Source organism: Peromyscus californicus, unplaced genomic scaffold (genome assembly GCF_007827085.1).
Source record: "Peromyscus californicus insignis strain IS unplaced genomic scaffold, ASM782708v3 Scaffold_8__1_contigs__length_139910024, whole genome shotgun sequence".
NCBI lineage: Eukaryota > Metazoa > Chordata > Mammalia > Rodentia > Cricetidae > Peromyscus > Peromyscus californicus.
The window spans coordinates 7,400,659-7,423,927 of NW_026294606.1; the positions used below are offsets into that span (position 1 = coordinate 7,400,659).

General features: G+C 47.0%; 1 protein-coding gene across 1 annotated transcript in view; it reads left to right on the forward strand.

The window, feature by feature from the left end:
* Positions 1-23,269, forward strand: part of Trpc7 (transient receptor potential cation channel subfamily C member 7) — a 133,782-nt gene that overhangs the window by 21,775 nt on the left and 88,738 nt on the right. The window contains 1 exon segment of the mRNA XM_052727609.1: positions 22,315-22,497. Within this exon segment, the coding sequence (XP_052583569.1) occupies positions 22,315-22,497 (183 nt within the window).

Sequence of the window (23,269 nt, forward strand, 5' to 3'; positions counted from 1 at the left end):
CCCCAGGCACCGGATTCCCAGAAGCCTGCCCATGCACCAGGGATGGATCCCAATCCCCCTGCCTGAGTGCCCCTCAAACAGTTTGAGCCAAACAACCATCTTCCATATCCAGAGGGCCTAGTCCAGTCCCATGGGGGCACCACAGCCACAGCCACTACTCTACAGTTTATGAGGTGAAGCAAGATTTTCTAAAGGGCCTTCCTACCTTGCCTTGGCAAGGTTTGGCAGTCCTTTCTTTTATGTCCTGCTTGTCCATTTGGACAGCATACAGTTGTAGTAGGTTCCTTATTGTTGTTCCCTTTGGGGGCGGGGCCAAGTAGGTGCAGAGTCAAACCACACAGACTCCAGGAGAATGTCAAAACAACAAGCTCTGTTTATTCAGGAAGAGGTAAGCCTTATACACCCTCTACCCCACACTGGGGGGAGGTCTGATGAATATGCATCAGCTGGTGTGACATGGCTGCCTCTCATTGGTCCAGGTCATCTCCTGATCATGTTTCAGCTGTTGTTGCTAAGACCATCAGGCAGACCCAGGCTGGCTCTCAGAAAGTATCTTATTTACTTGTTTGGGCCATCTGGCCCTCAAGCCCGAGAGGGATGAGTCATCCCACATATCCACCCCTTTTTATTATTTTATAGGACATGCTCAGTGGGAGCTAGGGTGCATTGCCCTAACCTTGTTGACCCCACCTCAGGAGAGCTCAGCATAATGAACTGTGCCTGTCTTAGACTGGCTTGCCAAACAAGCTCGTATCCATCATTGACTACCAGCCCTGGAAGAGCATCAATCCTGGAGAGCTGTCCGGGTGGTGGGCTTTAGGCAGAAGCCTTCTGTATCTCAGTGAGCCATATGTGCATTATCTCTCTAGGAGGACTCTGATCTAGGTGTCTGAGTGCCAATAAAACCTGTAGGGTCACCTTTGTGGCCACCTTCTGTTGGTGAACCTGTTGCAGAAGATATTTGAACAAGAGAAGGATTAGTCAAAATTTCAATCTCAAGGACATGGATGGGACCCCAGTCATTTTATCACTCTCAGATACCTAGATCAGAGTCCTCCTAGAGAGATAATGCATACATGGCTCACTGAGATACACAAGGCTACTGCCTAAAGCCCACCACCCGGACAGCTCTCCAGGATTGATGCTCTTCCAGGGCTGGTAGTCAATGACGGATACGAGCTTGTTTGGCAAGCCAGTCTAAGACAGACACAGTTCATTATGCTGAGCTCTCCTGAGGTGGGGTCAACAAGGTTAGGGCAATGCATCCTAGCTCCCACTGAGCATGTCCTATAAAATAATAAAAAGGGGTGGATATGTGGGATGACTCATCCCTCACGGGCTTGAGGGCCAGACGGCCCAAACAAGTAAAAAAGATACTTTCTGAGAGCCAGCCTGGGTCTGCCTGATGGTCTTAGCAACAACAGCTAAAACATGATCTGGAGATGACCTGGACCAAAGAGAGGCAGCCATGTCACACCAACAGATACATATTCATCAGACCTCCCCCAAGGGTGGGGTGGAGGGTATATAAGGCTTACCTCTTCCTGAATAAACAGAGCTTGTTGTTTTGACATTCTCCTGGAGTCTGTGTGGTTTGACTCTGCGCCTACTTGGCCCCCGCCCCCAAAGGGAACAACAGCAAAGGACCCTGCTACATACTGTCAGCAGTTGAGGCTAAGGCAATTTCTTGTCCAGTGGCTAAATTTTGCCACAATGAAAGTAAACTCCATATAGAGTTTCTTTGATGCCCATTATCTTCTCTGAAGTTGAATGGTGCTACCAGGAGCAGACATGTCTCATAGTCATAAAAAATATCTATTAAAACATCTTAAATGCCATATTCTGTATATCTCTGAAGTGTTTGAAGATGACCTATCTAAAATATATCTCTGTTTGACCTTGAAAACATACCTAATATGAGTACAAATTTGATTGTAATAGGTGTCTAATTACCAACCAGCATTTCTTTATATCCTAATTAGTTGGTAATAATAACTTTCAAGGAATAGAAATTTGCATTACATTGTTAAATGAGCTGTATAGGTACAATACCTTGAACAAGATTAGAAGTGTATATACTACAGTATGTCCTAACAAAATTAATCTCAAATTTGTATCAGTGTAAAAAATTTGTATACAATATACAAAAATCCAATCTATTGCAAAATATTTAAAACTGGTAGTTGCTTTTTTAAAGTAGATTCAATAATCTACTTTTTATCTATCATATCTATATTCTCTTTTTTTCTTTTCAGAGTAGATTTGATAATATACCCTTTTTCCTATCATTTCTCTGTCTTTTTTTTTTCAGAGTAGATTCAATAATCTACCACTTATATCTATATTCTCTTTTTTTCTTTTCAGAGTAGATTCAGTAATTTACCCTTTTATCCTATTATTTTTATATCCCTTTTTTTTCAGAGTAGATTCAATAATCTATCTTTTTATCCTATAATTTCTATATAATACATTTCTATATCAAATTACCAAGTTGGAGGATCTAGTGGTGGTGATGGGGGGTGGTGATGGTAGTTTTAGATGCATAAATTTGTCTTCTACAATTGTGTCAGGAATATATAAACAATTTATGATCCTGTCTTTTTCTCGAGTACTATAACTTTGGCACACACACCCCCCCTCAAGTTAGGACATCACTCAATAAGTATCAGTTCTTAGGAAACTTTGCCATCAGCATCAACAGAACCGAATCTGTGTCAGTCCAATGGCTTCCCAGGGACTGAAGCAGGGTCAACTCCATGAAAGAGGGGTCACCTGAGAAAATACCAACAAAGGAAGACAGCAGAGGAAATAGTTTCTCATCTGTATATCTCACTGCAGGTAGGGAGTTCTCAGACACAAGTGTTAAACAGCAGATGAAGCTGTTTCACTTCAAATCAAACTATCCACTTCATTTTCTTTAGGTTTGTTTTCAGTATTTCACTATTACTACAGAGTTTGGATTTTGGACTATATGCAGATAAGAAGTCATGTTTTTATGTAGCCCATGAATCATGAGAAGCTGGTAAATGCCACATCAGCCCCTGGATACAAAAGAGTCCATTTTACGCCAATCAAGAAATCAGAACTGCAATTGACTGAAAAGTAAAAACTCTATGCTACTCAAATGTAACAAGCCAGAATTCTCGTTTGGTATTGATGAACTTCACATCTTTCTTTTTTCTATTTATAAACCATGTAATTAGAATCAACTGTACATGTCATACAATCAAACACAGATTAGGAACAAGGTACCCTGAAATAAGTGTACCTCAAAATCCTCAAAACTGGAGAAAAGAAAAGGGGTTCACTTTTCCATTTATTGAGTAAAATTGCAGTTGCCTCCACCTGCACTGTCCTCCCACTGCAGTTACAGTTCCTCCACCTGCACTGTCCTCCCAGTGCAGTTACAGTTCCTCCACCTGCACTGTCCTCCCAGTGCAGTTACAGTTCCTCCACCTGCACTCTCCTCCCACTGCAGTTACAGTTCCTCCACCTGCACTGTCCTCCCACTGCAGTTACAGTTCCTCCACCTGCACTGTCCTCCCAGTGCAGTTACAGCTCCTCCACCTGCACTCTCCTCCCAGTGCAGTTACAGCTCCTCCACCTGCACTCTCCTCCCACTGCAGTTACAGTTCCTCCACCTGCACTGTCCTCCCACTGCAGTTACAGTTCCTCCACCTGCACTGTCCTCCCACTGCAGTTACAGTTCCTCCACCTGCACTGTCCTCCCAGTGCAGTTACAGTTCCTCCACCTGCACTGTCCTCCCAGTGCAGTTACAGTTCCTCCACCTGCACTGTCCTCCCAGTGCAGTTACAGTTCCTCCACCTGCACTGTCCTCCCAGTGCAGTTACAGTTCCTCCACCTGCACTCTCCTCCCACTGCAGTTACAGTTCCTCCACCTGCACTGTCCTCCCACTGCAGTTACAGTTCCTCCACCTGCACTGTCCTCCCACTGCAGTTACAGCTCCTCCCCCTGCACTGTCCTCCCACTGCAGTTACAGTTCCTCCACCTGCACTGTCCTCCCAGTGCAGTTACAGTTCCTCCACCTGCACTGTCTTCCCACTGCAGTTACAGTTCCTCCACCTGCACTGTCCTCCCACTGCAGTTACAGTTCCTCCACCTGCACTGTCCTCCCACTGCAGTTACAGTTCCTCCACCTGCCCCCTCCTCCCACTGCAGTTACAGTTCCTCCACCTGCACTGTCCTCCCACTGCAGTTACAGTTCCTCCACCTGCACTGTCCTCCCAGTGCAGTTATAGTCCTCCACCTGCACTGTCCTCCCACTGCAGTTACAGTTCCTCCACCTGCACTGTCCTCCCAGTGCAGTTACAGTTCCTCCACCTGCAGTGTCCTCCCAGTGCAGTTACAGCTCCTCCACCTGCACTCTCCTCCCACTGCAGTTACAGTTCCTCCACCTGCAGTGTCCTCCCAGTGCAGTTACAGCTCCTCCACCTGCACTCTCCTCCCACTGCAGTTACAGTTCCTCCACCTGCACTCTCCTCCCACTGCAGTTACAGTTCCTCCACCTGCACTGTCCTCCCACTGCAGTTACAGCTCCTCCACCTGCACTGTCCTCCCAGTGCAGTTACAGTTCCTCCACCTGTACTGTCCTCCTAGTGCAGTTACAGTTCCTCCACCTGCACTGTCCTCCCACTGCAGTTACAGTTCCTCCACCTGCACTGTCCTCCCACTGCAGTTACAGTTCCTCCACCTGCACTGTCCTCCCACTGCAGTTACAGTTCCTCCACCTGCACTGTCCTCCCACTGCAGTTACAGTTCCTCCACCTGCACTGTCCTCCCACTGCAGTTACAGTTCCTCCACCTGCACTGTCCTCCCACTGCAGTTACAGTTCCTCCACCTGCACTGTCCTCCCACTGCAGTTACAGTTCCTCCACCTGCACTGTCCTCCCACTGCAGTTACAGTTCCTCCACCTGCACTGTCCTCCCACTGCAGTTACAGTTCCTCCACCTGCACTCTCCTCCCCTGCTCTTACACTGCTAGTGGCCGGGTGGTGATGCCACAAGCTCGGGTCATAATAGAGGCAGTGGTAGAAGATTCAAAAGCTGTTTCAAAAACTAATAGTATTTCTAGTCTCCCAAAATTACAGTGACCTAAGAATGATGGCGGTCCAAACAGAAAAGGGCTGCCCAAATGCTGAGTCGTGTATTCGTGTACTACATCACTCTGCTCTTACACCACCCTCACCTCTATAGTGTGACATTCACAATACTCAGTGGCTTCCCAGGCTCCTAGGAAAGATTGCTAATTACTGATGGCAAAGAAGATCCTCCCTCTTTCCCACTCCCTTCCTCTCCTTCTCCCCTTCTTCTGCCCTCCCTGTCAATTTTGTCACCTCCTTCCTGTCCTTCTCTTTCTCCGCTGCCTGTCATCCCTCACCTGCTTGAACCTGACAGGCAGGAGCCATCAGTCTCTTCTTGGGCACATCAGCCTACAGCCACCAGTGGTCAGCATGATGGGGTTTGGTGATTTGTCTGTTAGGAGCTCTCCACAGCTTCTCCTGCATGTTGTGTGACAAGGCTAGTTTGGGCCTTTTCCTGTTGTGCCTAAGACTGCTGGAACAGTCTCTGGGACTGCTGGGAACAATGTCTCTTCTCAGGTGTTTATTGGATTGGAAGTTCATTCTCCAAAGTGTCCACTCAACACTTTGGCACAGCACATTAGAAACTTGATGTTTTATGGGCTTAAAGCAGATATTTTAACATAAACATGGAAATGAGCTCCAGAAAATGTGCAAGAATAGAAAAAAATTCCAATGAGGCTGAAAACATCAGGAGCCAGAACTGAATCCTTTAAATAGTAGCTCCCCTCAGCAGACAGATTGGAAATCCCAGAACTGAATCCTTTAAATAGTAGCTCCCCTCTGCAGATGGGTTGGAAATCAGACCTGAAGCAGTGCTGGGTCTGTTCTTCACTCGCACATGCCATACAAGTTTTACTGAGTGCTCACATGGTAGTTGCACTTCAGACATTACTGCAGGGAACTGAACAGCTTGGAATCTTGTGGTCAAACTCTCCCAGGTCATGCCACATGTGACAAGTGATGTTAAGTCATAAAGGAGTGGGACAAGGTGTGGACAGGGAGACAACTCCAGGAGATCAGTTAAGAACCAGGTTCTGTCACATGACCTTGACAGAGTCCTTCCATTGATCAGCTTCTTATCCTCATTCTGAAGGGCCATGTTCTTGGGCTACATCATCCCTTAATAACCCCCAATGCTTGGCGCCTTTTCTGCTACTAATTTCTGTAGAACATTATCATACAGAACACATGCACACACAACTTTGTGAATTATAGAGGATTAAACCCAAAATACTAGGCAGCTATAGATAGTTTCTTAACTGAAATGGAAGAAGAAACTATTGTTCCCATTTTACAGATAAGGAACTATCTAAGTAGTTAAAACATTCATAGGCAAAGGGTAGCTTCCCTCTTTGTGCCAAGTCCTGTAGCAGGGACTAAAGATACAGAAGGAATGAGATCTGGGCTCTGTCCTCTAAACAAGGGAAGAGGCTGAAGGGTAAGGAGAAGTCACAGGATGGTTCACGGTAAGGGGAAAAAAGAACCAAGAAAGCACAAGACCGACAGTGAACTGGCTAAGCCAGCAAAGGCTTCAGTGATCTGAAAGGAAAGGAAAGTGTGAAGATGAGCGTGTGAGTGTGTGAGTGAGTGTGTGCAGAGGCAGAGTGGGCTCATAGGATTTGGGACACAGGTGTGTCTGGAGGAAAGTTTGGTTTCTGAATAGGGGCTGATGGTAGTAAGGTATGTCAAGGCATACCAGGACACTGAGTTTCCCTTGTACTCTGGTGTCTGGGTAGATGAACCTGTGGTTGGTAAACTGGCCAATCAGCAAGCTAGCACATAAGCCAACACGTAAATGATGAGGGCGCAAATCAAGACCATGACAGTGGGTATGGGTTCAGCGGTCACAGGGAAGAGACATTTTGGTTTGGATCCATAGGTCTTCGTAAGAAACTGGCAGAGATAGGATGAGCCTAGAACACCAGCTCTGGAGGCCAAGCAGGTGGACACAGAAAGCAAATGAGGCCTGAGGAATCCACAGAAGAACCATGTTGAGTTCAGGGTGTGTAGACTTTGAGTTTTCTGCTTGGTTGGTTTGAAAGTGATAGTCTAGTCAGCTCCTTACATTTCAGGCTGGGTCTGAAGATAAAAGCCTGGGAATAAAAGCTCACAGGTAAGAGCCAAAGCTGTGGAGTTCTAGGAAATCATGCCACGGGCTCATTCTCTTAGTTTACAGAACAGATATAACATTTATTTCTGTGTTATCCACTCATTAATTAGACAAGTCAGTTTGCAACAAACACTAGAATCTTACTTTTCTGATCACTTATAAGCACACTACACACACACACACACCCCCCACACACACCACACCACACCACACATATACCACATACCACACACACACATACCACATACACACACATCCTGTGTATTCCAGAACTTCTGGACAGTCACTGCATCCATCTATACCCAGGATAACTGCCCTTCTTAACAACAGCTCTGTTTCAAGGCTTAAACCAAATGTTCCCTGAATGGTCTCAGATCAAGTCAAGGGTCCACACACTAACACCTACTACCCCCAACTTCTCACAAACAAAGATATTCTCTCTCTCTCTCTCTCTCTCTCTCTCTCTCTCTCTCTCTCTCTCTCTCTCTCTCTCTCTCTCTCTCTTCTTTCTGTCTCTCTCTGTCTGTCTCTTTCTGTCTCTGTCTCTCTCCCTCCCTCCCTCCACCCCTCTCTCAATCTCTCTCATATGTATGAATGTTTTCCTCATGAAGTCCAGGCACCACATCACACACTATGGACTGGAGTTACAGACAGTTGTGATCAGTCATATTGGTGCTAGAAATAGAACCCAGGTTCTCTGCAAGAGCAGCCAGTTCTCTTGATCTTTGAACCATTCCTCCAGCCCCTACAAACAAAGATTCTTTTTTTTTTTTTTTTTTTTTGGTTTTTTCGAGACAGGGTTTCTCTGTGTAGCTTTGCGCCTCTCCTGGAACTCACTTGGTAGCCCAGGCTGGCCTCAAACTCACAGAGATCCGCCTGGCTCTGCCTCCCGAGTGCTGGGATTAAAGGCGTGTGCCACCACCGCCCGGCCCAAACAAAGATTCTTAAGCCAGACTGTATATGTTCAATCAGTTCATTATTTTACAAGTCCTATAGGATGTCATTCCTGGGCTGGAATATACAAATGAATAAATTTGATTTGTTAAGTGTCAAAACACAGAGCAATAGGCCAGAGTTACTTAAATGCAAAGAAGGAGCTGCTGTAGGAGCCCAGGGCATGAAATGGAGGGCTTCTCCAAGGATGCAGGGCAGACATCCTGGAGTTATCCTTTGGCGAGTTGTGAGAAGGGCAGGGTCTTAGCAGTGGCGAGGAGGAATGCAGGACACAGAGAGTGACAGTGCAGAGGAGGCGCAGTGAGGCCCTCAGCCGGGAAATCACAGCCCTCATTTGCCTAACCTGATTCTTTGCTCTTTGTTTTATCATCAGGAGGTTCCGCATGTTTTAATTGCTACTTTGCCATCCAGCTATTAGTCCTTCTTAATCAATAGCATTTTCAGCAATCACAAGCAATTTCCAAATGTGCTTCTATACATATACTGCACCTAATGACTTCACAACAAATCTCATGCTCATTTCTTATTCTGAATCTATAATCAGGGAAGTCATGACATAATACTCTCTCAGGCTGTCACCTGGGTCATGACCTAATGCTCTCTCAGGCTGTTACCTAGCAATGCCAATTTCAAATTAGTGCCTCCCTGAACCATTTTAACAAGGTACAGTTAGTATATGGCACATAGGCCATATTTGCTCTAAACTTTTGGGTTTTCTTTTAATTTATCTGAAAAAAGTCTCAATTTGTCAGATTCAAGGCACAAACAACTGCAGCCCTAGCTAGGAAAGCAACACAGGTGAGTTCCCATCTCCACAGGGACTTAGTGTTCAGCACATGCATTCCAAAGCAAAACAGGAAGGGTTTAAAAACCATAACACAGCCAAAGATTTTTTTTCTGGTTATACTAAGTGACACATTATTAATATAAAAATGCATTTGTGTGGAAGAAAAATCATTTATAATCGTATCAGCTGTCAGCATGGTTAGGAAAGTCCCTCCCCAGTGTTAGGTCTCAAGCACATCACACTCTGAGCTCTGTGCTCTGCACTTTCAATCTTAGAACAGAGATGTTTCCCAGGCATTTCCTGAATCCACACCACCGCTGCGACCTGATGATCCTGCTGCTTCCCACCCCATCACTCAGACAGTCACACCTAAGCTCAAATCGGAGACAAGACCCTGCGGGTAGGGCACCATTGAGGCTTCTCAGGGAATAAGACCTCTCTGTGGTCCAGTTTCTGTTTGCTTGCCCTTGTCTGCCTTGCAGCACAGCCTGCTGCAGATTCCTGTGCTGTGCTTTTCTGCCTCGGTGCGTCTGTTCACCCCATGCCCTCAGCCTGGCTTCCTCCACCTCTAAAACTGGGTGACTAATTTCTCCTTCTGGGCTCAACCCTCTACTCTTACTTCATCCAGGGTGTCTTCCTTGACTACCCAAACATGACAGAACCCATCTCTGATGAGGATATGCCAAATCACAGTCTATCTTTATCTGTCAGCTATTGCCACATAAGACTGTGTAACTGCCACCTCCAAACTCAGTCCTCTGCAAATGAACATTATCCCATGTTTACAAGTCGGGGGGAGGGGTGTCTTCTGGGTCCATGGTGGATAGCAGTGGGTGATGCTTAGTGTTGAGGGACTAAGACACAGCTCCATGCTGTCACCCTCAACAACCTGAGACATTTGCTTAGATTTGAGGGACCTTGACTCAGCCTAAACTGGGGTTTGTTGCTTCAACACTGTAAAGAAGTTCAGGATTAGCCAGTTCAGTGAAGCAGGGCTGGCAGTTTTATCAAAGATAGTTTAATACAGGCTTAAGCATGAGTGTTAAGGAAGGGAAGACCCTCAGAAAGAAAGACACACCTAAGCAGAGGCGTTGGCTTCCTGAGAGAGTACAAGCAAAATCAAGACAACCCACGTGTGTGTATAGGCTCCTATGGAAAACACTAAGCAATCAATTGCCTTAGTGTTAGCCATGTATACATCTTTGGGCACTCTTGAAGTACATCTCAAAAGCTTGCTAAGAATCCCCCTACCCACCTTATGTCAGGAGAAATGGATAAGGTGGCTTCAGAAATGCCTTGGGTGGAATTATAATTTAATAGAGTGACATATGAGGGGTTAAGTATAGGTCCTTTCCCTGTAAATAGGGCCTCTGAGAGATGCAGAGACAAGAGCAGGTTTGTGGCTGGACAGAGGAGAAAAGCCTCGGGCAACTGTTAATTAGACTGCGATTCTGTTCTGCTGCTGGGCAAAGCCTCAGCCGGATTCCAGAGTGGGGGCTTCTTGCTCTATTTTCATGTCCCCTAGACCTCCCCACCTTTCTATTCTGCCCCAAGACCTAGGGCACATCATTCTCTTGGAAGCAATCAGCTGCTTGGAGGGATAAAGGAGAAGGCCTGGTGTCCCCAGGCCTAGGTTGGAACCCCCAGATTGTCGTTCCCACCCTCCTGTTGTCCCCACTGACCACAGTTGGTGTCAGTGGGAAAGGAGGGGGCTTCTCCTGAGACTGGAAGGGGGTTTCTAAGTGCTGCTGAAGCCCCAAACCTCAGAGTCACCTTGACTCTCCTTTCCCTATGCTCTGTATCCAACCCATCAGCAAACTCTCAGAGCATCATGCACAGACTTCTGGAGCTCTACACACCCTAACTCCTGGACTGCTTTTCCTGGCCCTGGCCACCTTCACCTCTCCTCTAGGTGACCGGAATAGCACCCTAATTGGTTCTTCTGCTTCTGCTCCTGCTCCTTGCAATTCACTCCATCCTAGCCACCAGACTGATCTCTTCAGTGCATGAATCAGATGGTGCCCGAGGTCTTCCAATGACTTCCATCTCCCCAGAGGAAGAAGAGGACAGTCCTCAGAAGCCATCTGCTCACGGCTGCTCTCCTGGCCTCAACTCTTCTTTTGCTCACTTTGCCCCAGTCACTGCCCCTCGAGCTCTTCCTCACCAACCCCTGACACTCTCCCTTTTTGCTCTGCACTCTTCTCTGGAGACCATCTGGAACATATCACAAATTTGCATCGCTCTCTCCGCCCCCTGCCCCTTCACTCTTCATTCAAAATCACCTCCTCAGGGAGCTCCTGCCTCACCATCTGGATAAAACAGTGACCTCCCTAGGCAGCCTTCCTCCTCTGTCCTCCCACCCCCCACCCCCTACCCCCCAACCCTCCATGAAATGCAAGCTCCACAAGAGTAGTGACTACTTGCTTTGCTTATAGTTGCATCTCAAAGACTTAGCGCAGCCCCTGGCACGGCATAGGTACTTAGAGGCTCTTTGCTCAGTGGCTATTTAACACTCATCACATATATTAAAATCATCTACCAGTGTAACCACCTCACTCCCCCTTGTAGCTCCAGTGCGAGACAGCTCAGTGAGCACACACTTTCTAAGGGGAGGTTCCTGGAAGTCACTCAGCCTTTGGGGTAGCACATTCTTACCCAGTTTCTACATCTTACCAATAGTGTTTGTTGGAAAGGAAAAGTTTTTCCAAGGATTACTACAGGCTGAGTGTAGACTTGAGCTCCAATTTCACAAGCAAGAGAGCCCACCATCTAACTCAGCCCAGGGCTCCCACTGGCATCATTGGCTTTGGGCCAGCAACCTCACAAGGGAAAGACATGCCTGACCCACTCTCCATGATGTCTTGGGGTCCCAGCTAGTCCCGGCACCACAGACTCATGATTCACCTCTGATGATTAAATGAATGAATGAGAGAAGCTGCCATCTTCTGTGGTAGAGCCTGTGGGTGCATGTGGCTTGGGTGTGCTTAATGACTGGAAGCTTCGGAAGGAACCAGGAGGGGGCTCTTTTATTTGGCAGTATCTGCAACTCTATCCTCTGTTTCAGCTACAACAGGACAAAGAGACCCCAGAACTGTGCTTGTTGGAAGCCATGTGCTGTGACTGTGACTCCTCTGGGACTGAGTTGGCATAGGTGATGTTGCCACACTGTGCTAGGCTATGTCTCTGTGTCCTGAGGAATGAGCTGAAGGTCCTCTGAGCCACTACAGGGGACTCTGCAAGCCTCTTGCTTACCTGCTGAGTCCCATAACTTTCACCATGCACACAGGATGTGGGTGGGCGGGGACCCATTACAGAGAAAGGATGAGTCATGAGATCACAAAAGGCGTGGGGAGTGAACGCAGTGGGCAGAGTATCATCTAACTCTCTACCTTTCTCCTGCCCTTCAGGGCAGTGGGTGAGGTTTGGGAGCACATACCATGGCAGTTTTATGGGAGACTTGGGACCTTGGGAAAAATAAAAACATCTTATTTCCTTAGGGACAACTCCATCTGTCACACAGGTCAACGCACATCCTACTAAACCAAGTATGAAGTAAATTCATCCATCAGCTCTTCCAGTCTCACCTCCCAGCCTCCCCCGGGTCTGTTAACACACGGCCCTGACTTAGTTCCAGCACCGCTGCCCTAACAGCAGGCCCTCATTGTTCACTTCCTTTTCACCTGTGAAGACCCTGCACATTCCTCCTTCCTCTGCCTCAGAGTGGTGCTGGGTTTAGAGCACGTGCTAGGCCAGTCAGTGCTATTACCGGATGAGTCCTCACCTGTACTAGGATACCAACACCTGAGTTTGAATCCTAGCTGGAATCAAGTCTCTAGACTTCAGTTCCCCAGCCAGGAAACAGAAAGGTCAATAGGACCTATACCCCAGGTTTCCCATGAGAATGTGACAAGCTGAATATGTATGGCAGCCCAAGGCTTGCACATGGTAAGCATTCAATAAATGATAACTAATAGTAATGACACTTGCAATAACTGTACCTCTTAATATTCTGTTTCTCGTAGTCTCTTGTATATGACTATAGTAGAATATTACAGATTGGATGAATTACAAAGAAAAGAAATTAACTGAAGGTGGGGAAGTCCAATGTTTAGGCGTCTGCATCTAGTGAGAGTCTTTTCCTGCTTTATCCCGCAGTGGGAGGTGGAAGTACAGGAAAATTAAAAAGATGAGAGAATTCATCTTGTATTCATTCACCTTTAGCTCTTGTCATAATGAACCCACTCCCCTGATAATGACTCTAGTCCAGTCACCAGGTCAGGGTCTCCTGACTTAGTTACTTCTTATCAGGCCCTAATGCTGCTGCACTGGGAGTTAAGTTTCCAAGATGTGAGCTTTGGGCGACACGGTCAAGCCATGCAATTCAAGCCAATCATGCTTAGGCCAACCCCAGGTGGAGGCAGGCTGTGAGGATAGAGGACCCTTTGGGAGTTTCTTGTTTCAACTTACAATCCAACCAGATATCCTCAGTCACAGCTTAGAAGAAGCATTCTGTCAGAGTGTGGAGACATATGTTTACCAGAGGAGAGTGTTTGCACAGTGGGGTGTGGGGTGTGTGTGTGTGTGTGTGTGTGTGTGTGTGTGTGTGTGTGTGCAAGTGCATGAATGCACAATAAAGGGCTGCCAGGACAAAGAAGTGGTCAAGGAGGGACAGTTGGCTGCAGGGACTGGGTAAGGTGCATCCAGGTCTGGTATCACTGCAGTAGAAGCAGCAGGGCAGGGCAGGGCACTAGGGAGAGGCCCTGCTGAGGACTCCACAACAGAAAACCGAGCAGCATCCTTGCTCTGGGTAGATTTGAGGAGTATGTGGGCCCCTACAGACACAGGAGCAAACATGATGTGCTGAGCAATACACAGTCCATGCACATGACCAGACCCTGGTCAGAGTCACTAACATCTTGCACAGCTTACATAGGGCTCAATGCCCTCTCCCAACAGGGCTTTGAAAGCCTCTCTCTCTAGAATGTTCACCCCTGCTATGTCTTGTACCTGCCTCAGCGCCCCCTAGCTTCTGCTCATCTGCAGGTCTCAGCTCATACTCTGCCTCCCCCTTGAAAGTCCCTGCTGTCTGCAGGTCAGTGGCATGCCCAGCTCTGTCCCAGGGCAGCTCCAGCACCTTATGATCTTCATTTGGTTGCTTGTAACTTGCATGCATGGGCTATGTTTTATTTAGATCTGTATTCCCAGAACCTGGCACACCATGGCTAATTAAATATACTTGCAGAATTAGTGGGTGTGACACCTGAGTTTCCCAAACAGTCCTGGAGTTGTTTTCTTGAAACACAGCTCTGTCCCTCTCTCAGCAAGCCTCTGACTCTGACAAAGGACCTGTTAAAAAGATCATCAAGCACAGTAATCTGGAACTTCACAGATGTGTCGCTGTGCTGAGCCCCCTCACAATGTCAGCAGCTGCAAACTAAGTAAACTAAAATCCAGGTGGGAAACCAAAGTGTCCAGAGAGGCCTTCGTCAGCGCTGTCTGGTGTGGAAGCAGTACCCCATGCCCAGGGTCCTGCATCAGAGTGTGAGTCATCTGAACTCTGCCCCATCCCCATGCTCCAAGCTTCTGTCCTCTGCTTGTAACGCAGAGTGAAGCTCCAGGAGTGAATCCAACGCAGGCGTTTGTAGCTCCATTCAAAGAGGTACTGGAAGAGCTACACCAAGGTAGTTATGTATCCATGCTGAGGTTCCCTGCAGGCTCCAGAGCATTACAATGTTGGCCAATTCTTGTCACTTGCTGTATTAAGTGATTTACCCAGAATCCCTACTTCAGCTTGCTTTTTGCAAAAAAAAAAAAAAAAAAAAAAAAAAAAAAAAACAAGCAAACAAAATAAAACAAAAACCAATAAAGTACAAGTGTTGAAGGAGCTCTACCTTGATGAGCTTTGTAGCAACATGGGCTTACTGATATGGTGAAGGAGAATGAAACAATTAATTGTGTGAATGAAAGCAAAACCATGGAATAAAGCTTTTCAATTTTCACTGTAATAATGAGCACCAGACTTGGGTTCTCGCCGAGCATTTCACATCCGTCAGATGATTTCAGTTATAACGATAAAAACTCAGCCATGCATGCTAAATCTTAGCATACACATCCATCAAGCAAGCGAGATGTATGCAGAAGGAAATGCACTAGGGCAGGTGCAACCTGGAGTCCTGTGTTAGCTATAGAGCCCTGTGTGTGTCCCGCATGCCCGGTGTGGAGAGCCCTGTGTGTGTCCCACATGCCCGGTGTGGAGAGCCCTGTGTGTGTCCTGCATGCCCGGTGTGGAGACCCACAGAGGTTTCCTAGTGAGAACTTACTCAGGGCCAGAGAATCTGAGCTTGCTTTACCCAACAGGGTTGCACAAGGAGATGATTTGACCACCGACGTGTTTACCAGGTATTTGGAAGGGTCTACACTTGGCTGTATGGTGTGCTTTGATCTTGCAAGGGGGACTTCTTTTGCCTCTCCCCTTGGCATATTATAAAAAGCCCTTTTCAATAAAGGACGAAGCTGTTGGGTATTGATCCAGGCCCTCCCGAAGCTATCCTGTGTTTCTGTCTTTCTTCTCGGTCTCTCTTTCTGTCTGATATTTCCTCATTCCTCTCTCTTCCACCTAAGAACCCTTCAAAAGGTGAGAGCTAGACCCCCACAGACCTTTAAGTTATTAAGAAGGGGGACCCATGGGAGCCCACAGAGGCTATCTAGTGAGGACTTACTCGGGGTCAGAGAATCTGGGCTTGCTTTACCCAACAGGGCTACATAAGGAGATGACTTGGCCATGGGCGTGGTTACCAGGTGTTTGGAAGGGTCTACACTTGGCTATACGGTGTGCTTTGATCTTGCAAGGGGGAGATCTTTTGCCTCTCCCATTGGCATGTTATAAAAAGACTTTTGAATAAACCTTTAAAGCTGCTGAATATTGATCCAGACCCTCAGGAAGCTATCCTGTGTTTCTGTCTTTCTTCTCGTTGGCTAGGTCTCTCTTTCTATCTAATATTTTCTTATCCCTCTCTCCTCCTCCTAAGAGTCCTTCAAAAGATGGGAAAGGTTGGAGCTGGACTCCCACAGCCCAGTACCACACTGCCTGTTTCTCCTGTCTTGGCTCACAGAATCCTCACACCATCATGTTAGGAGTCTTCTCTGTCAGCCCCAGGGGAAACAGTGTCTTCACAGCCACTTAGAAACTGCATCTGACACTTCAGGGCCCTACCAAGTTCCCCAGCCCATCCTCACACCTGCTTTCTTCATCTCCAGTACTTCCCACTCCATTAGCTGGAACACACCCTTCAGTAAAGTCCTGTTCCTTTTTCTGAAGAGGATCCCCCTAAGGACACAGCTGCCTAGTAGCCCTCTCAACTAGGACAGCTTTTGCCCCTGACGATGTTCACAGCACTGGTCCTGGGGTTGAAGCTGGTACCCCTGGCTGCCCCTTGCCACACCTGGGCCTTACTCTGCCCCTCATCCCAGGACTGTCCATTTTTGAATGACACTTCATCAGATCATCTCACCCATTATTCGTCATTGTCGTTACCGTAGGATCGCCCACAGTCACTTGCCCATGGTGTCAGTTACTGCTGTTTACAGCCTTGCTGTCTCAGCGTGAATGCATCATCACCCTTGCAGCACTCTGACTGGGTTCTGTGAACTCTCTTCTTCCAGTGGTCTTAACCTCACCCTCTCCTAGTCACCATGAGCAACCTGTGCTATTCATATGTCATAATCAATAAACATAAACCCTTCACAATCAACGCACCGCACACCATATTCTGACTGCGACTTCCGGTGTTTCCATGTCCCTTAAGTCCCCAACTCCACCATGTCTTGCTTGGGAACTCCAGACTCTGATGTAGTTATCTTCCCCCGTCCCTCTAAAGTCTCCTCTTCACTTACTCCAGCTTCGCTTCCACAAGCTGTCGTTAAAACTGCCCTTTATATATTCCTCAGCTCCTTTGCCCTCTGGGCTTTCTGTTTGGAAAAAAACGACTTTCTGTCTACTCTGTGTAGGCACCCGAGAAGGTGAATGCATCACATTAGCTGACCTCATCTTAAATTTATTACCATAAGCCTCAAATGAGCTCTTTTGTAGTGTTTGTTTGTTTTCATTGCTTGTTCGGTAGGGCCTTGTTTCTTAGCTGCTCTCTAACTGCCTATGCAGCCACAGGCTAGCCTTAAACTCTGCTCCCTCCTACCTGCACCCCAAGTGCCCCTGATCCATTCATTCCCTGTTCTCCCCAAACTGTACCTGACCTCACATCAACCTACCACCTCCCTTACTAGCTCTAAGCTAGTCGCTTTTGTTTATATTTAACTTGAAAGGGAGGGAGGGAGGGAGGAAGGGAGGGAGGGAGGGAGGGAGGGAGGGAGGGAGGAAGGAAGGAAGTTACTTTACTTTGCTGTTGCTGTGACAAAGATTCACTCTGGCTTACAGTTCCAGAAGGACATCATGAGTGGCGGCTGGCAGGACACAGCAGCAGGCAGGAAGGACATGCTGTCAGGAGCGAGAGGGAGTCTGTGCTGCATACTGCATCCATATTCAGGAAGTGGAATATGAGCAGAACCTGGGGCTGGGCTACAATGCCACAAGGCCCCAACCCTAGTGACTGAGTCCTCCAGTGAGTTCTGTCTCCTAAGGTGCCCACCACCACCACCACCAGCCAGGATTGAGTGTTCAAACAAACAAGTCTGTGGGGGACATTTCTCATTCAAACCACAAGGAGGGATGAAGGCAGGGATGGGGAGGGGGAGAAATGATTCCCTCGACCCTACTTCTCATGGCAGCCGTTTATCCCTCTTCTCTCCTTCGTAACTCTAAAGAGCCATCTGTCCCAATGGCTGCAGCACTTCCTTTCTCAACACTCTGTGGCTACACCCCTCATGAGCTGTTCCATCAGGTGCCCATGAACCCCAACCACTAACTTCAGGAATGAAATCCCAATCCTCTTATTAGGGTTAATGAGACTTCATGGGAGAGCGGGGCCTGTGTGATGACATGGTACCATGTCTAAAGCACTTCTGCTGTAACTGATGCTACAACCATCTCAGAACCAGCTGCATGTCAAGAACAAAAGCTCCTTCCAGGCATCCAGCATGCACATCTCTGCTAACTGATTTCCCTTTTCTGCTCTAGAGGAAGCTTTCAGTAAATATTCCCTCCCCATCACTAGGTCCCTGAAGGGAAGCATGTGGGAGTATATTTGAAGTCCACACTCTTTTGAAATTCAATTTCTAAGATTTCCATTGAGGAATGAGTGTTAATTATCCTGAAATGTGTGGGCGTCTCCACAGCATCGACCTGAGAAAGTCACTTCACTTTTGCCCTATCTGGTAATGAGCTTCTCTTGTTTTCTTTCCTGATTTTTACCTGTCAATCACTTTGACAAGTTGGAGTTCTTCAATAAAATCAAGAAAACTAATAACTTGCTAAAACGGATGCTGTTAAAACAGTAATCTGAGCACCAGAAGTTTACCACATCAATACGCTTTGTTGCATGGTTTCTGTTCGCTATCTGTGTTGGGACCAGAAATTCACCTATAGATTTAACCCAATATCACTAAAAAAATCCCCACATAGTTTCCTAAACATATGAATAAGTTTGCTATTAAGTTTATGTAAAAGAGGAAAGAATTTAAAAAGCAATATTTAAATATATGACAAAGCTAAGGGATTCAGAGTGCCAAGCCTTGGCATTTAATATAAAGCTACAAAAATAAAAACAAAGGATCCATGAAAGGACAGGCCATATAAAATGGGATGCTTATTCCAGAATTAAATTACTAATCCAACAGGAGCTTGTCACATCCTCAGCCACCCAGTCCTCAGTATTTACTCTAATGGGTAAAAACTTGAGTTCACACAAAAACTCGTACACTGACATTTACAACAGCTTTGTTCTTATTTGCCAAAGGCTGGGAACAACCCATGGTTCATTGAGTGAGTAGAGAGACAAACTGTGGTACCACCATACAGATTCAAAACAGAAAGAAAGGAACTTTTAATACACGTGACAACATCGATGATCTGGAAAGAGACTATGCTGAGGGAAAGAGGCTGATCTCAAAGGGTTATATACTATGTTTCCCATTTATACGCCATTCTACAAAAGGCAAAACTCTGGGGCCTCCTTCTTGTCTGGCACAGACACAGTTCATGGTCCAAAGAAACACAGCTGCATGCAGTCATCCAAAGCATGAGTGTCAAGACAGCTCACCAGCATCCACCAGTCCCCACAAGGTCCAAACCCCTTCCTCATCACTTTTCTAAAGAGCAGACTCGAGTGTTCCCTAACAGGAGACGCAGCAAAACAGGTCCAGGCCTACATAGCAGCTCACTAAGATTCCAGCAAGGTCCACACCTGGATAACCCACCTTTATGGACAGCAGAGTCTTTGAAAAGAATGCCATCTGTCCCGAGGCACCAAGGGACACTGTCTTCATTTCTTATCCTACTGCAGCGGTAAAATGCAACAAAGAAACTCAATAGAGAGCGGGTTTGCTATGGCTCACAGGTCATCATGGTGGAGAGGTCAAAGTACTGAGAGCCATGACACTAGATAAAGGAGGTGGCCTGGGACTGGACATTTCTTTAAGACATTCTAAAATAAGACATAATGAAAATAAATCAACACAGGATGCAGAAAGTCGTTATTTGGGAATAAACAACATATGGCGGTAAGGCAGGCTAGAAACCAAGTGAAAACGTGTGTGGAGGAGGTGGAGGCAGGCAACCGTGTCAAAGCTGTCCCCAGGTCAGAGTGAGGAAGACTGGGAGCTGGCTACTGGTCAGAACAGCCACTATAGAGCCCATGCTGTAAACACGTTATTAAATGAGACAAGAAGACAGACAAGAGGACAACTAGAGACAACGGATGGAGACAACTCTGTTCAGAGCTTTGCTGTCAAATAATACAGGAAATTGGAGCAGTAATGGAAGTCAGGAGAGATTTATTTTTAAGACACAGAAATAATGGCATGTGTGTATGCTGAGCCAGTAGGAGGCGGGAAAGCTGGCAGTGCATGGGAGGGAAGGCTGCGGAGTGTCCTTGAACAGCTATCTAGCATGATTGGAGGAGCCAGCTTAGGAGGGAGCAGAGGTGACTGGTCCAAGGTAAGAAAGGAACAGACTTCATGAGTGCAGAGGCACGTGAGACAGACTGTGTGCTGCTGTGAGCACGGAGAGCTTCTCTTCTGACAGACAGCAAACAAGGTCCTCTGGGACCCAAGGGAGAGAAGGCAGGACTGCACAGAGCAGACATGTGCAGCTCCCTGAGTTCTCATGGTCTCAGCTTCCTTAACTTTCAACTGGAAATGATGATAGTTTTTCCATTACAGGGTTCTGTTATGGGACCCCACAGAGGTTTCCTAGTGAGATCTGAGCTTGCTTTATCCAGCACGGCTGCTTAAGGGGATGGACTGACTGCATATGTGGGTACCAGGTGTTTGGAAGAGTCTACACTTGGCTGTGCTGGGGGGGAGGTCTTGGCTCCACCCCTTGGCATTCCTTTAGAAGAGACAGAAGTGACCAGTGGATAGGGATCCAGGCCCGCTTGAGGCTATCCGATGTTTCTATCTGTTTCACTCTCCTCTATATTTCTATCTAAATCTTTCCCTCACTCCTCAAGAGTACCCTGGGGGAAAAGGTGGGACGGGTCCCCCCACATTCTGTGATGACTAAGGTGATTCCTCTGTGTTGCCTATTGGCATTGGGAAACATCAGCATCCAAGAACATGACCTTTGAATGATTTGGGCCAGGGTAGGCTCTATGCATGCTTCACTTGTCATCCATTGCTCTCCTTTGGAACTGAGGGTAGATCCCCAGCTTCCTTCACCCCCACAGTACTCAGAAGCAATAGTTATACTTCTCACTGGTAACTTCACTACCTGGTATGCAGTAGATTGTGGAGAATGAATGAATGAATGAATGAATGAATGAATGAATGAATGGTGAGTGGGTGAATTCTAGGGATAAAGAAAGACAGAATGCAGCTTTCTAGGGCTCGGCCTAGTGCTGGATGCCCAAACCTCCAGCACTTTCTATGGACCCTGCACACCAATCTGCCCAAGCTCTGTGGCAGCCATGTCTCCACTGAGTTTCTGAAACTCCCTTTTTCTACCTAAATTATGAATAAAATGGAGCACGCCATTCTTGTCTGAGAATATTCTCTTGATCCTTTCCCTTTCCCCAGCAAACAAGCACTCGCTGAGCTTTTTGTCTAATGCAAAGTGACATTCTGATGCAGCATCCAGGAAGGAGTGAAAATCATTAACTCAGGAAAATGCTGCGCTGCTCCTCTGCCAGGCGACTGCCTGTTTGCTGAGGAATCCAGGCTTCAGGAGGGCAAAGCTGTCCTGTTTGCCAACTGCGGGTTGTGAGTCTGTGGGCTGTTGGCAGTGATTAACATAGCAACATTTGACATGTGTGTGATTTCAACTAAGAAATCAAAAAGGAAGCCCCAGGGGAAGATATTTGGGGGGAAGGTGGTGTGCAAGTGACATGGAATATTCTTTTTTCTCAATATTTTGGAGCATTGTCTAGAATTTGACCTATCCCTTAGGAATAAAGACAAGTTGAAGTGTCACTAGGAAAGGAAGTAAACCTCCCAAAGACATTCAGAAAGACAGGCCTGGGGAAGGAGAGATCCAGGAGCAATTCATTAAGACAAGGGAAATGCTGGTGAAGCGTCAAGACCTAGAAGTGTCTATTCAACAGGCAAGGAGCATAGGAGCCATAATTTGCTAGACAAATGTGTGTGGGGGAAAAAGCATCATGTTAGATGTGAATTACAGTTCATTTTTTAATTTAGAAGCCAGTTTTCCGGAACATGAAAAAGCACACCTGTGGACATTATGTTTTCCAGTTTAGCCTTCCAGCCATAGCTTTCCAGTAAAGCCTTGTGAAGACATTCACCAGCGCACACAAGAGTGACATTTCCCTAGTCTTAGAATTGACTCAGCCTTGGGCACAAGTACCTGTTGCATGGAAAGAGCCTGGGGGTGGGGGTGGGGAGGGATGTGGCAGATGCACAGATCACTTGGGGCAAACTTACAAGACAGATTCCTGGGTCCAATCCCTGGGAATTCTGGCTCAGTGAGTAGGGAGGAATCTGGGAATCTGGGACTTCTGCATGCACCTGAGGTGACTGATGCAAGTGGCCTATGAATCACAAACTCGGCAAATCTAGCTTAGAGAAGACAGGCCCAGTTGAGAGCCTTGCATTCTGGATCCAGCACAGGCCTCTGGCTCCAAGGCCCTCCACAGGTTCACTGTTGGTGGCCAACGCTGAGCCTCGTGCTATACTGCACAAGCCACCCTGTGGGGCTCAGTGTGATGCACCCTGATTTCTCTTTATTCTGTTAGAACGATTACAGGAAGCTATCTATGCAATGCAAGGATTTTGTGGTGGGAGTGCTGGACCTGTGCCGAGACACAGAAGAGGTGGAAGCGATTTTAAATGGGGATGTGAACTTCCAAGTCTGGTCCGACCACCACCGTCCAAGTCTGAGCCGGATCAAACTCGCCATTAAATATGAAGTCAAGAAGGTAAGCTTCCTCACCTTTCCTGGCCTTCTTGCCTGGCTTTGCAGGGCCACTGGCCTAGCTTCATGCTCATGCATATTCATGTTCCCACAAAGTGACTGTGATGACATTCAAATTCTGCCTAGACAGGGAACTGCCAGTTTTACAGAACTGCTCGGATTTCACCCCCCCTTCCTACCTGGGCTCCCATCCCCCAACAAGAGGAAGCACAATCAGTCCATGAGCGGGCCTTGAGCCTGGAGAATCAGTCTCCAAACTGCTGTCAGAACACATTCACAGGAGAGCTCTCACAGGCTAGCAAGCCAATCCCAGACTGTGCTGAGAAGCATGTCACAACTGAGCTTTCTCTCTGCGCCTAGGAATAGTCATAGAGAAAGCAGCTTGGAGAGAAGGGAGGTGAGATCCATGGACCTCAGAGGCTTAGAGGCAGTTCACTCCAGAGTCTCATAAAAGTTCTTACTACAAAGCTCAAGTAAGTGCCCATGGGAAAGCGCATCCCTTCGTCAATACACACCAAAATGTCTTCAATGGCCACTGTTACTCAGTATCCCTCATGTCCCTAGCCAGAGCTACACTGAAAGACCCTGTCTCAAATTAACTAAATGGTATTTCGATGCCCCAGTTTGGGTTCTGGGCATTTCTCCTCTTCCTTGATTATCCAAATGGGGGCAGGCAAAGGGCACAAACCAGCCATCAACAAGGCACATAAACCCATGAGACTCATCTAGGGGGCTTCCATGTTTCATAAGCTTTTCTGCTCTTTTACTTTAATAAT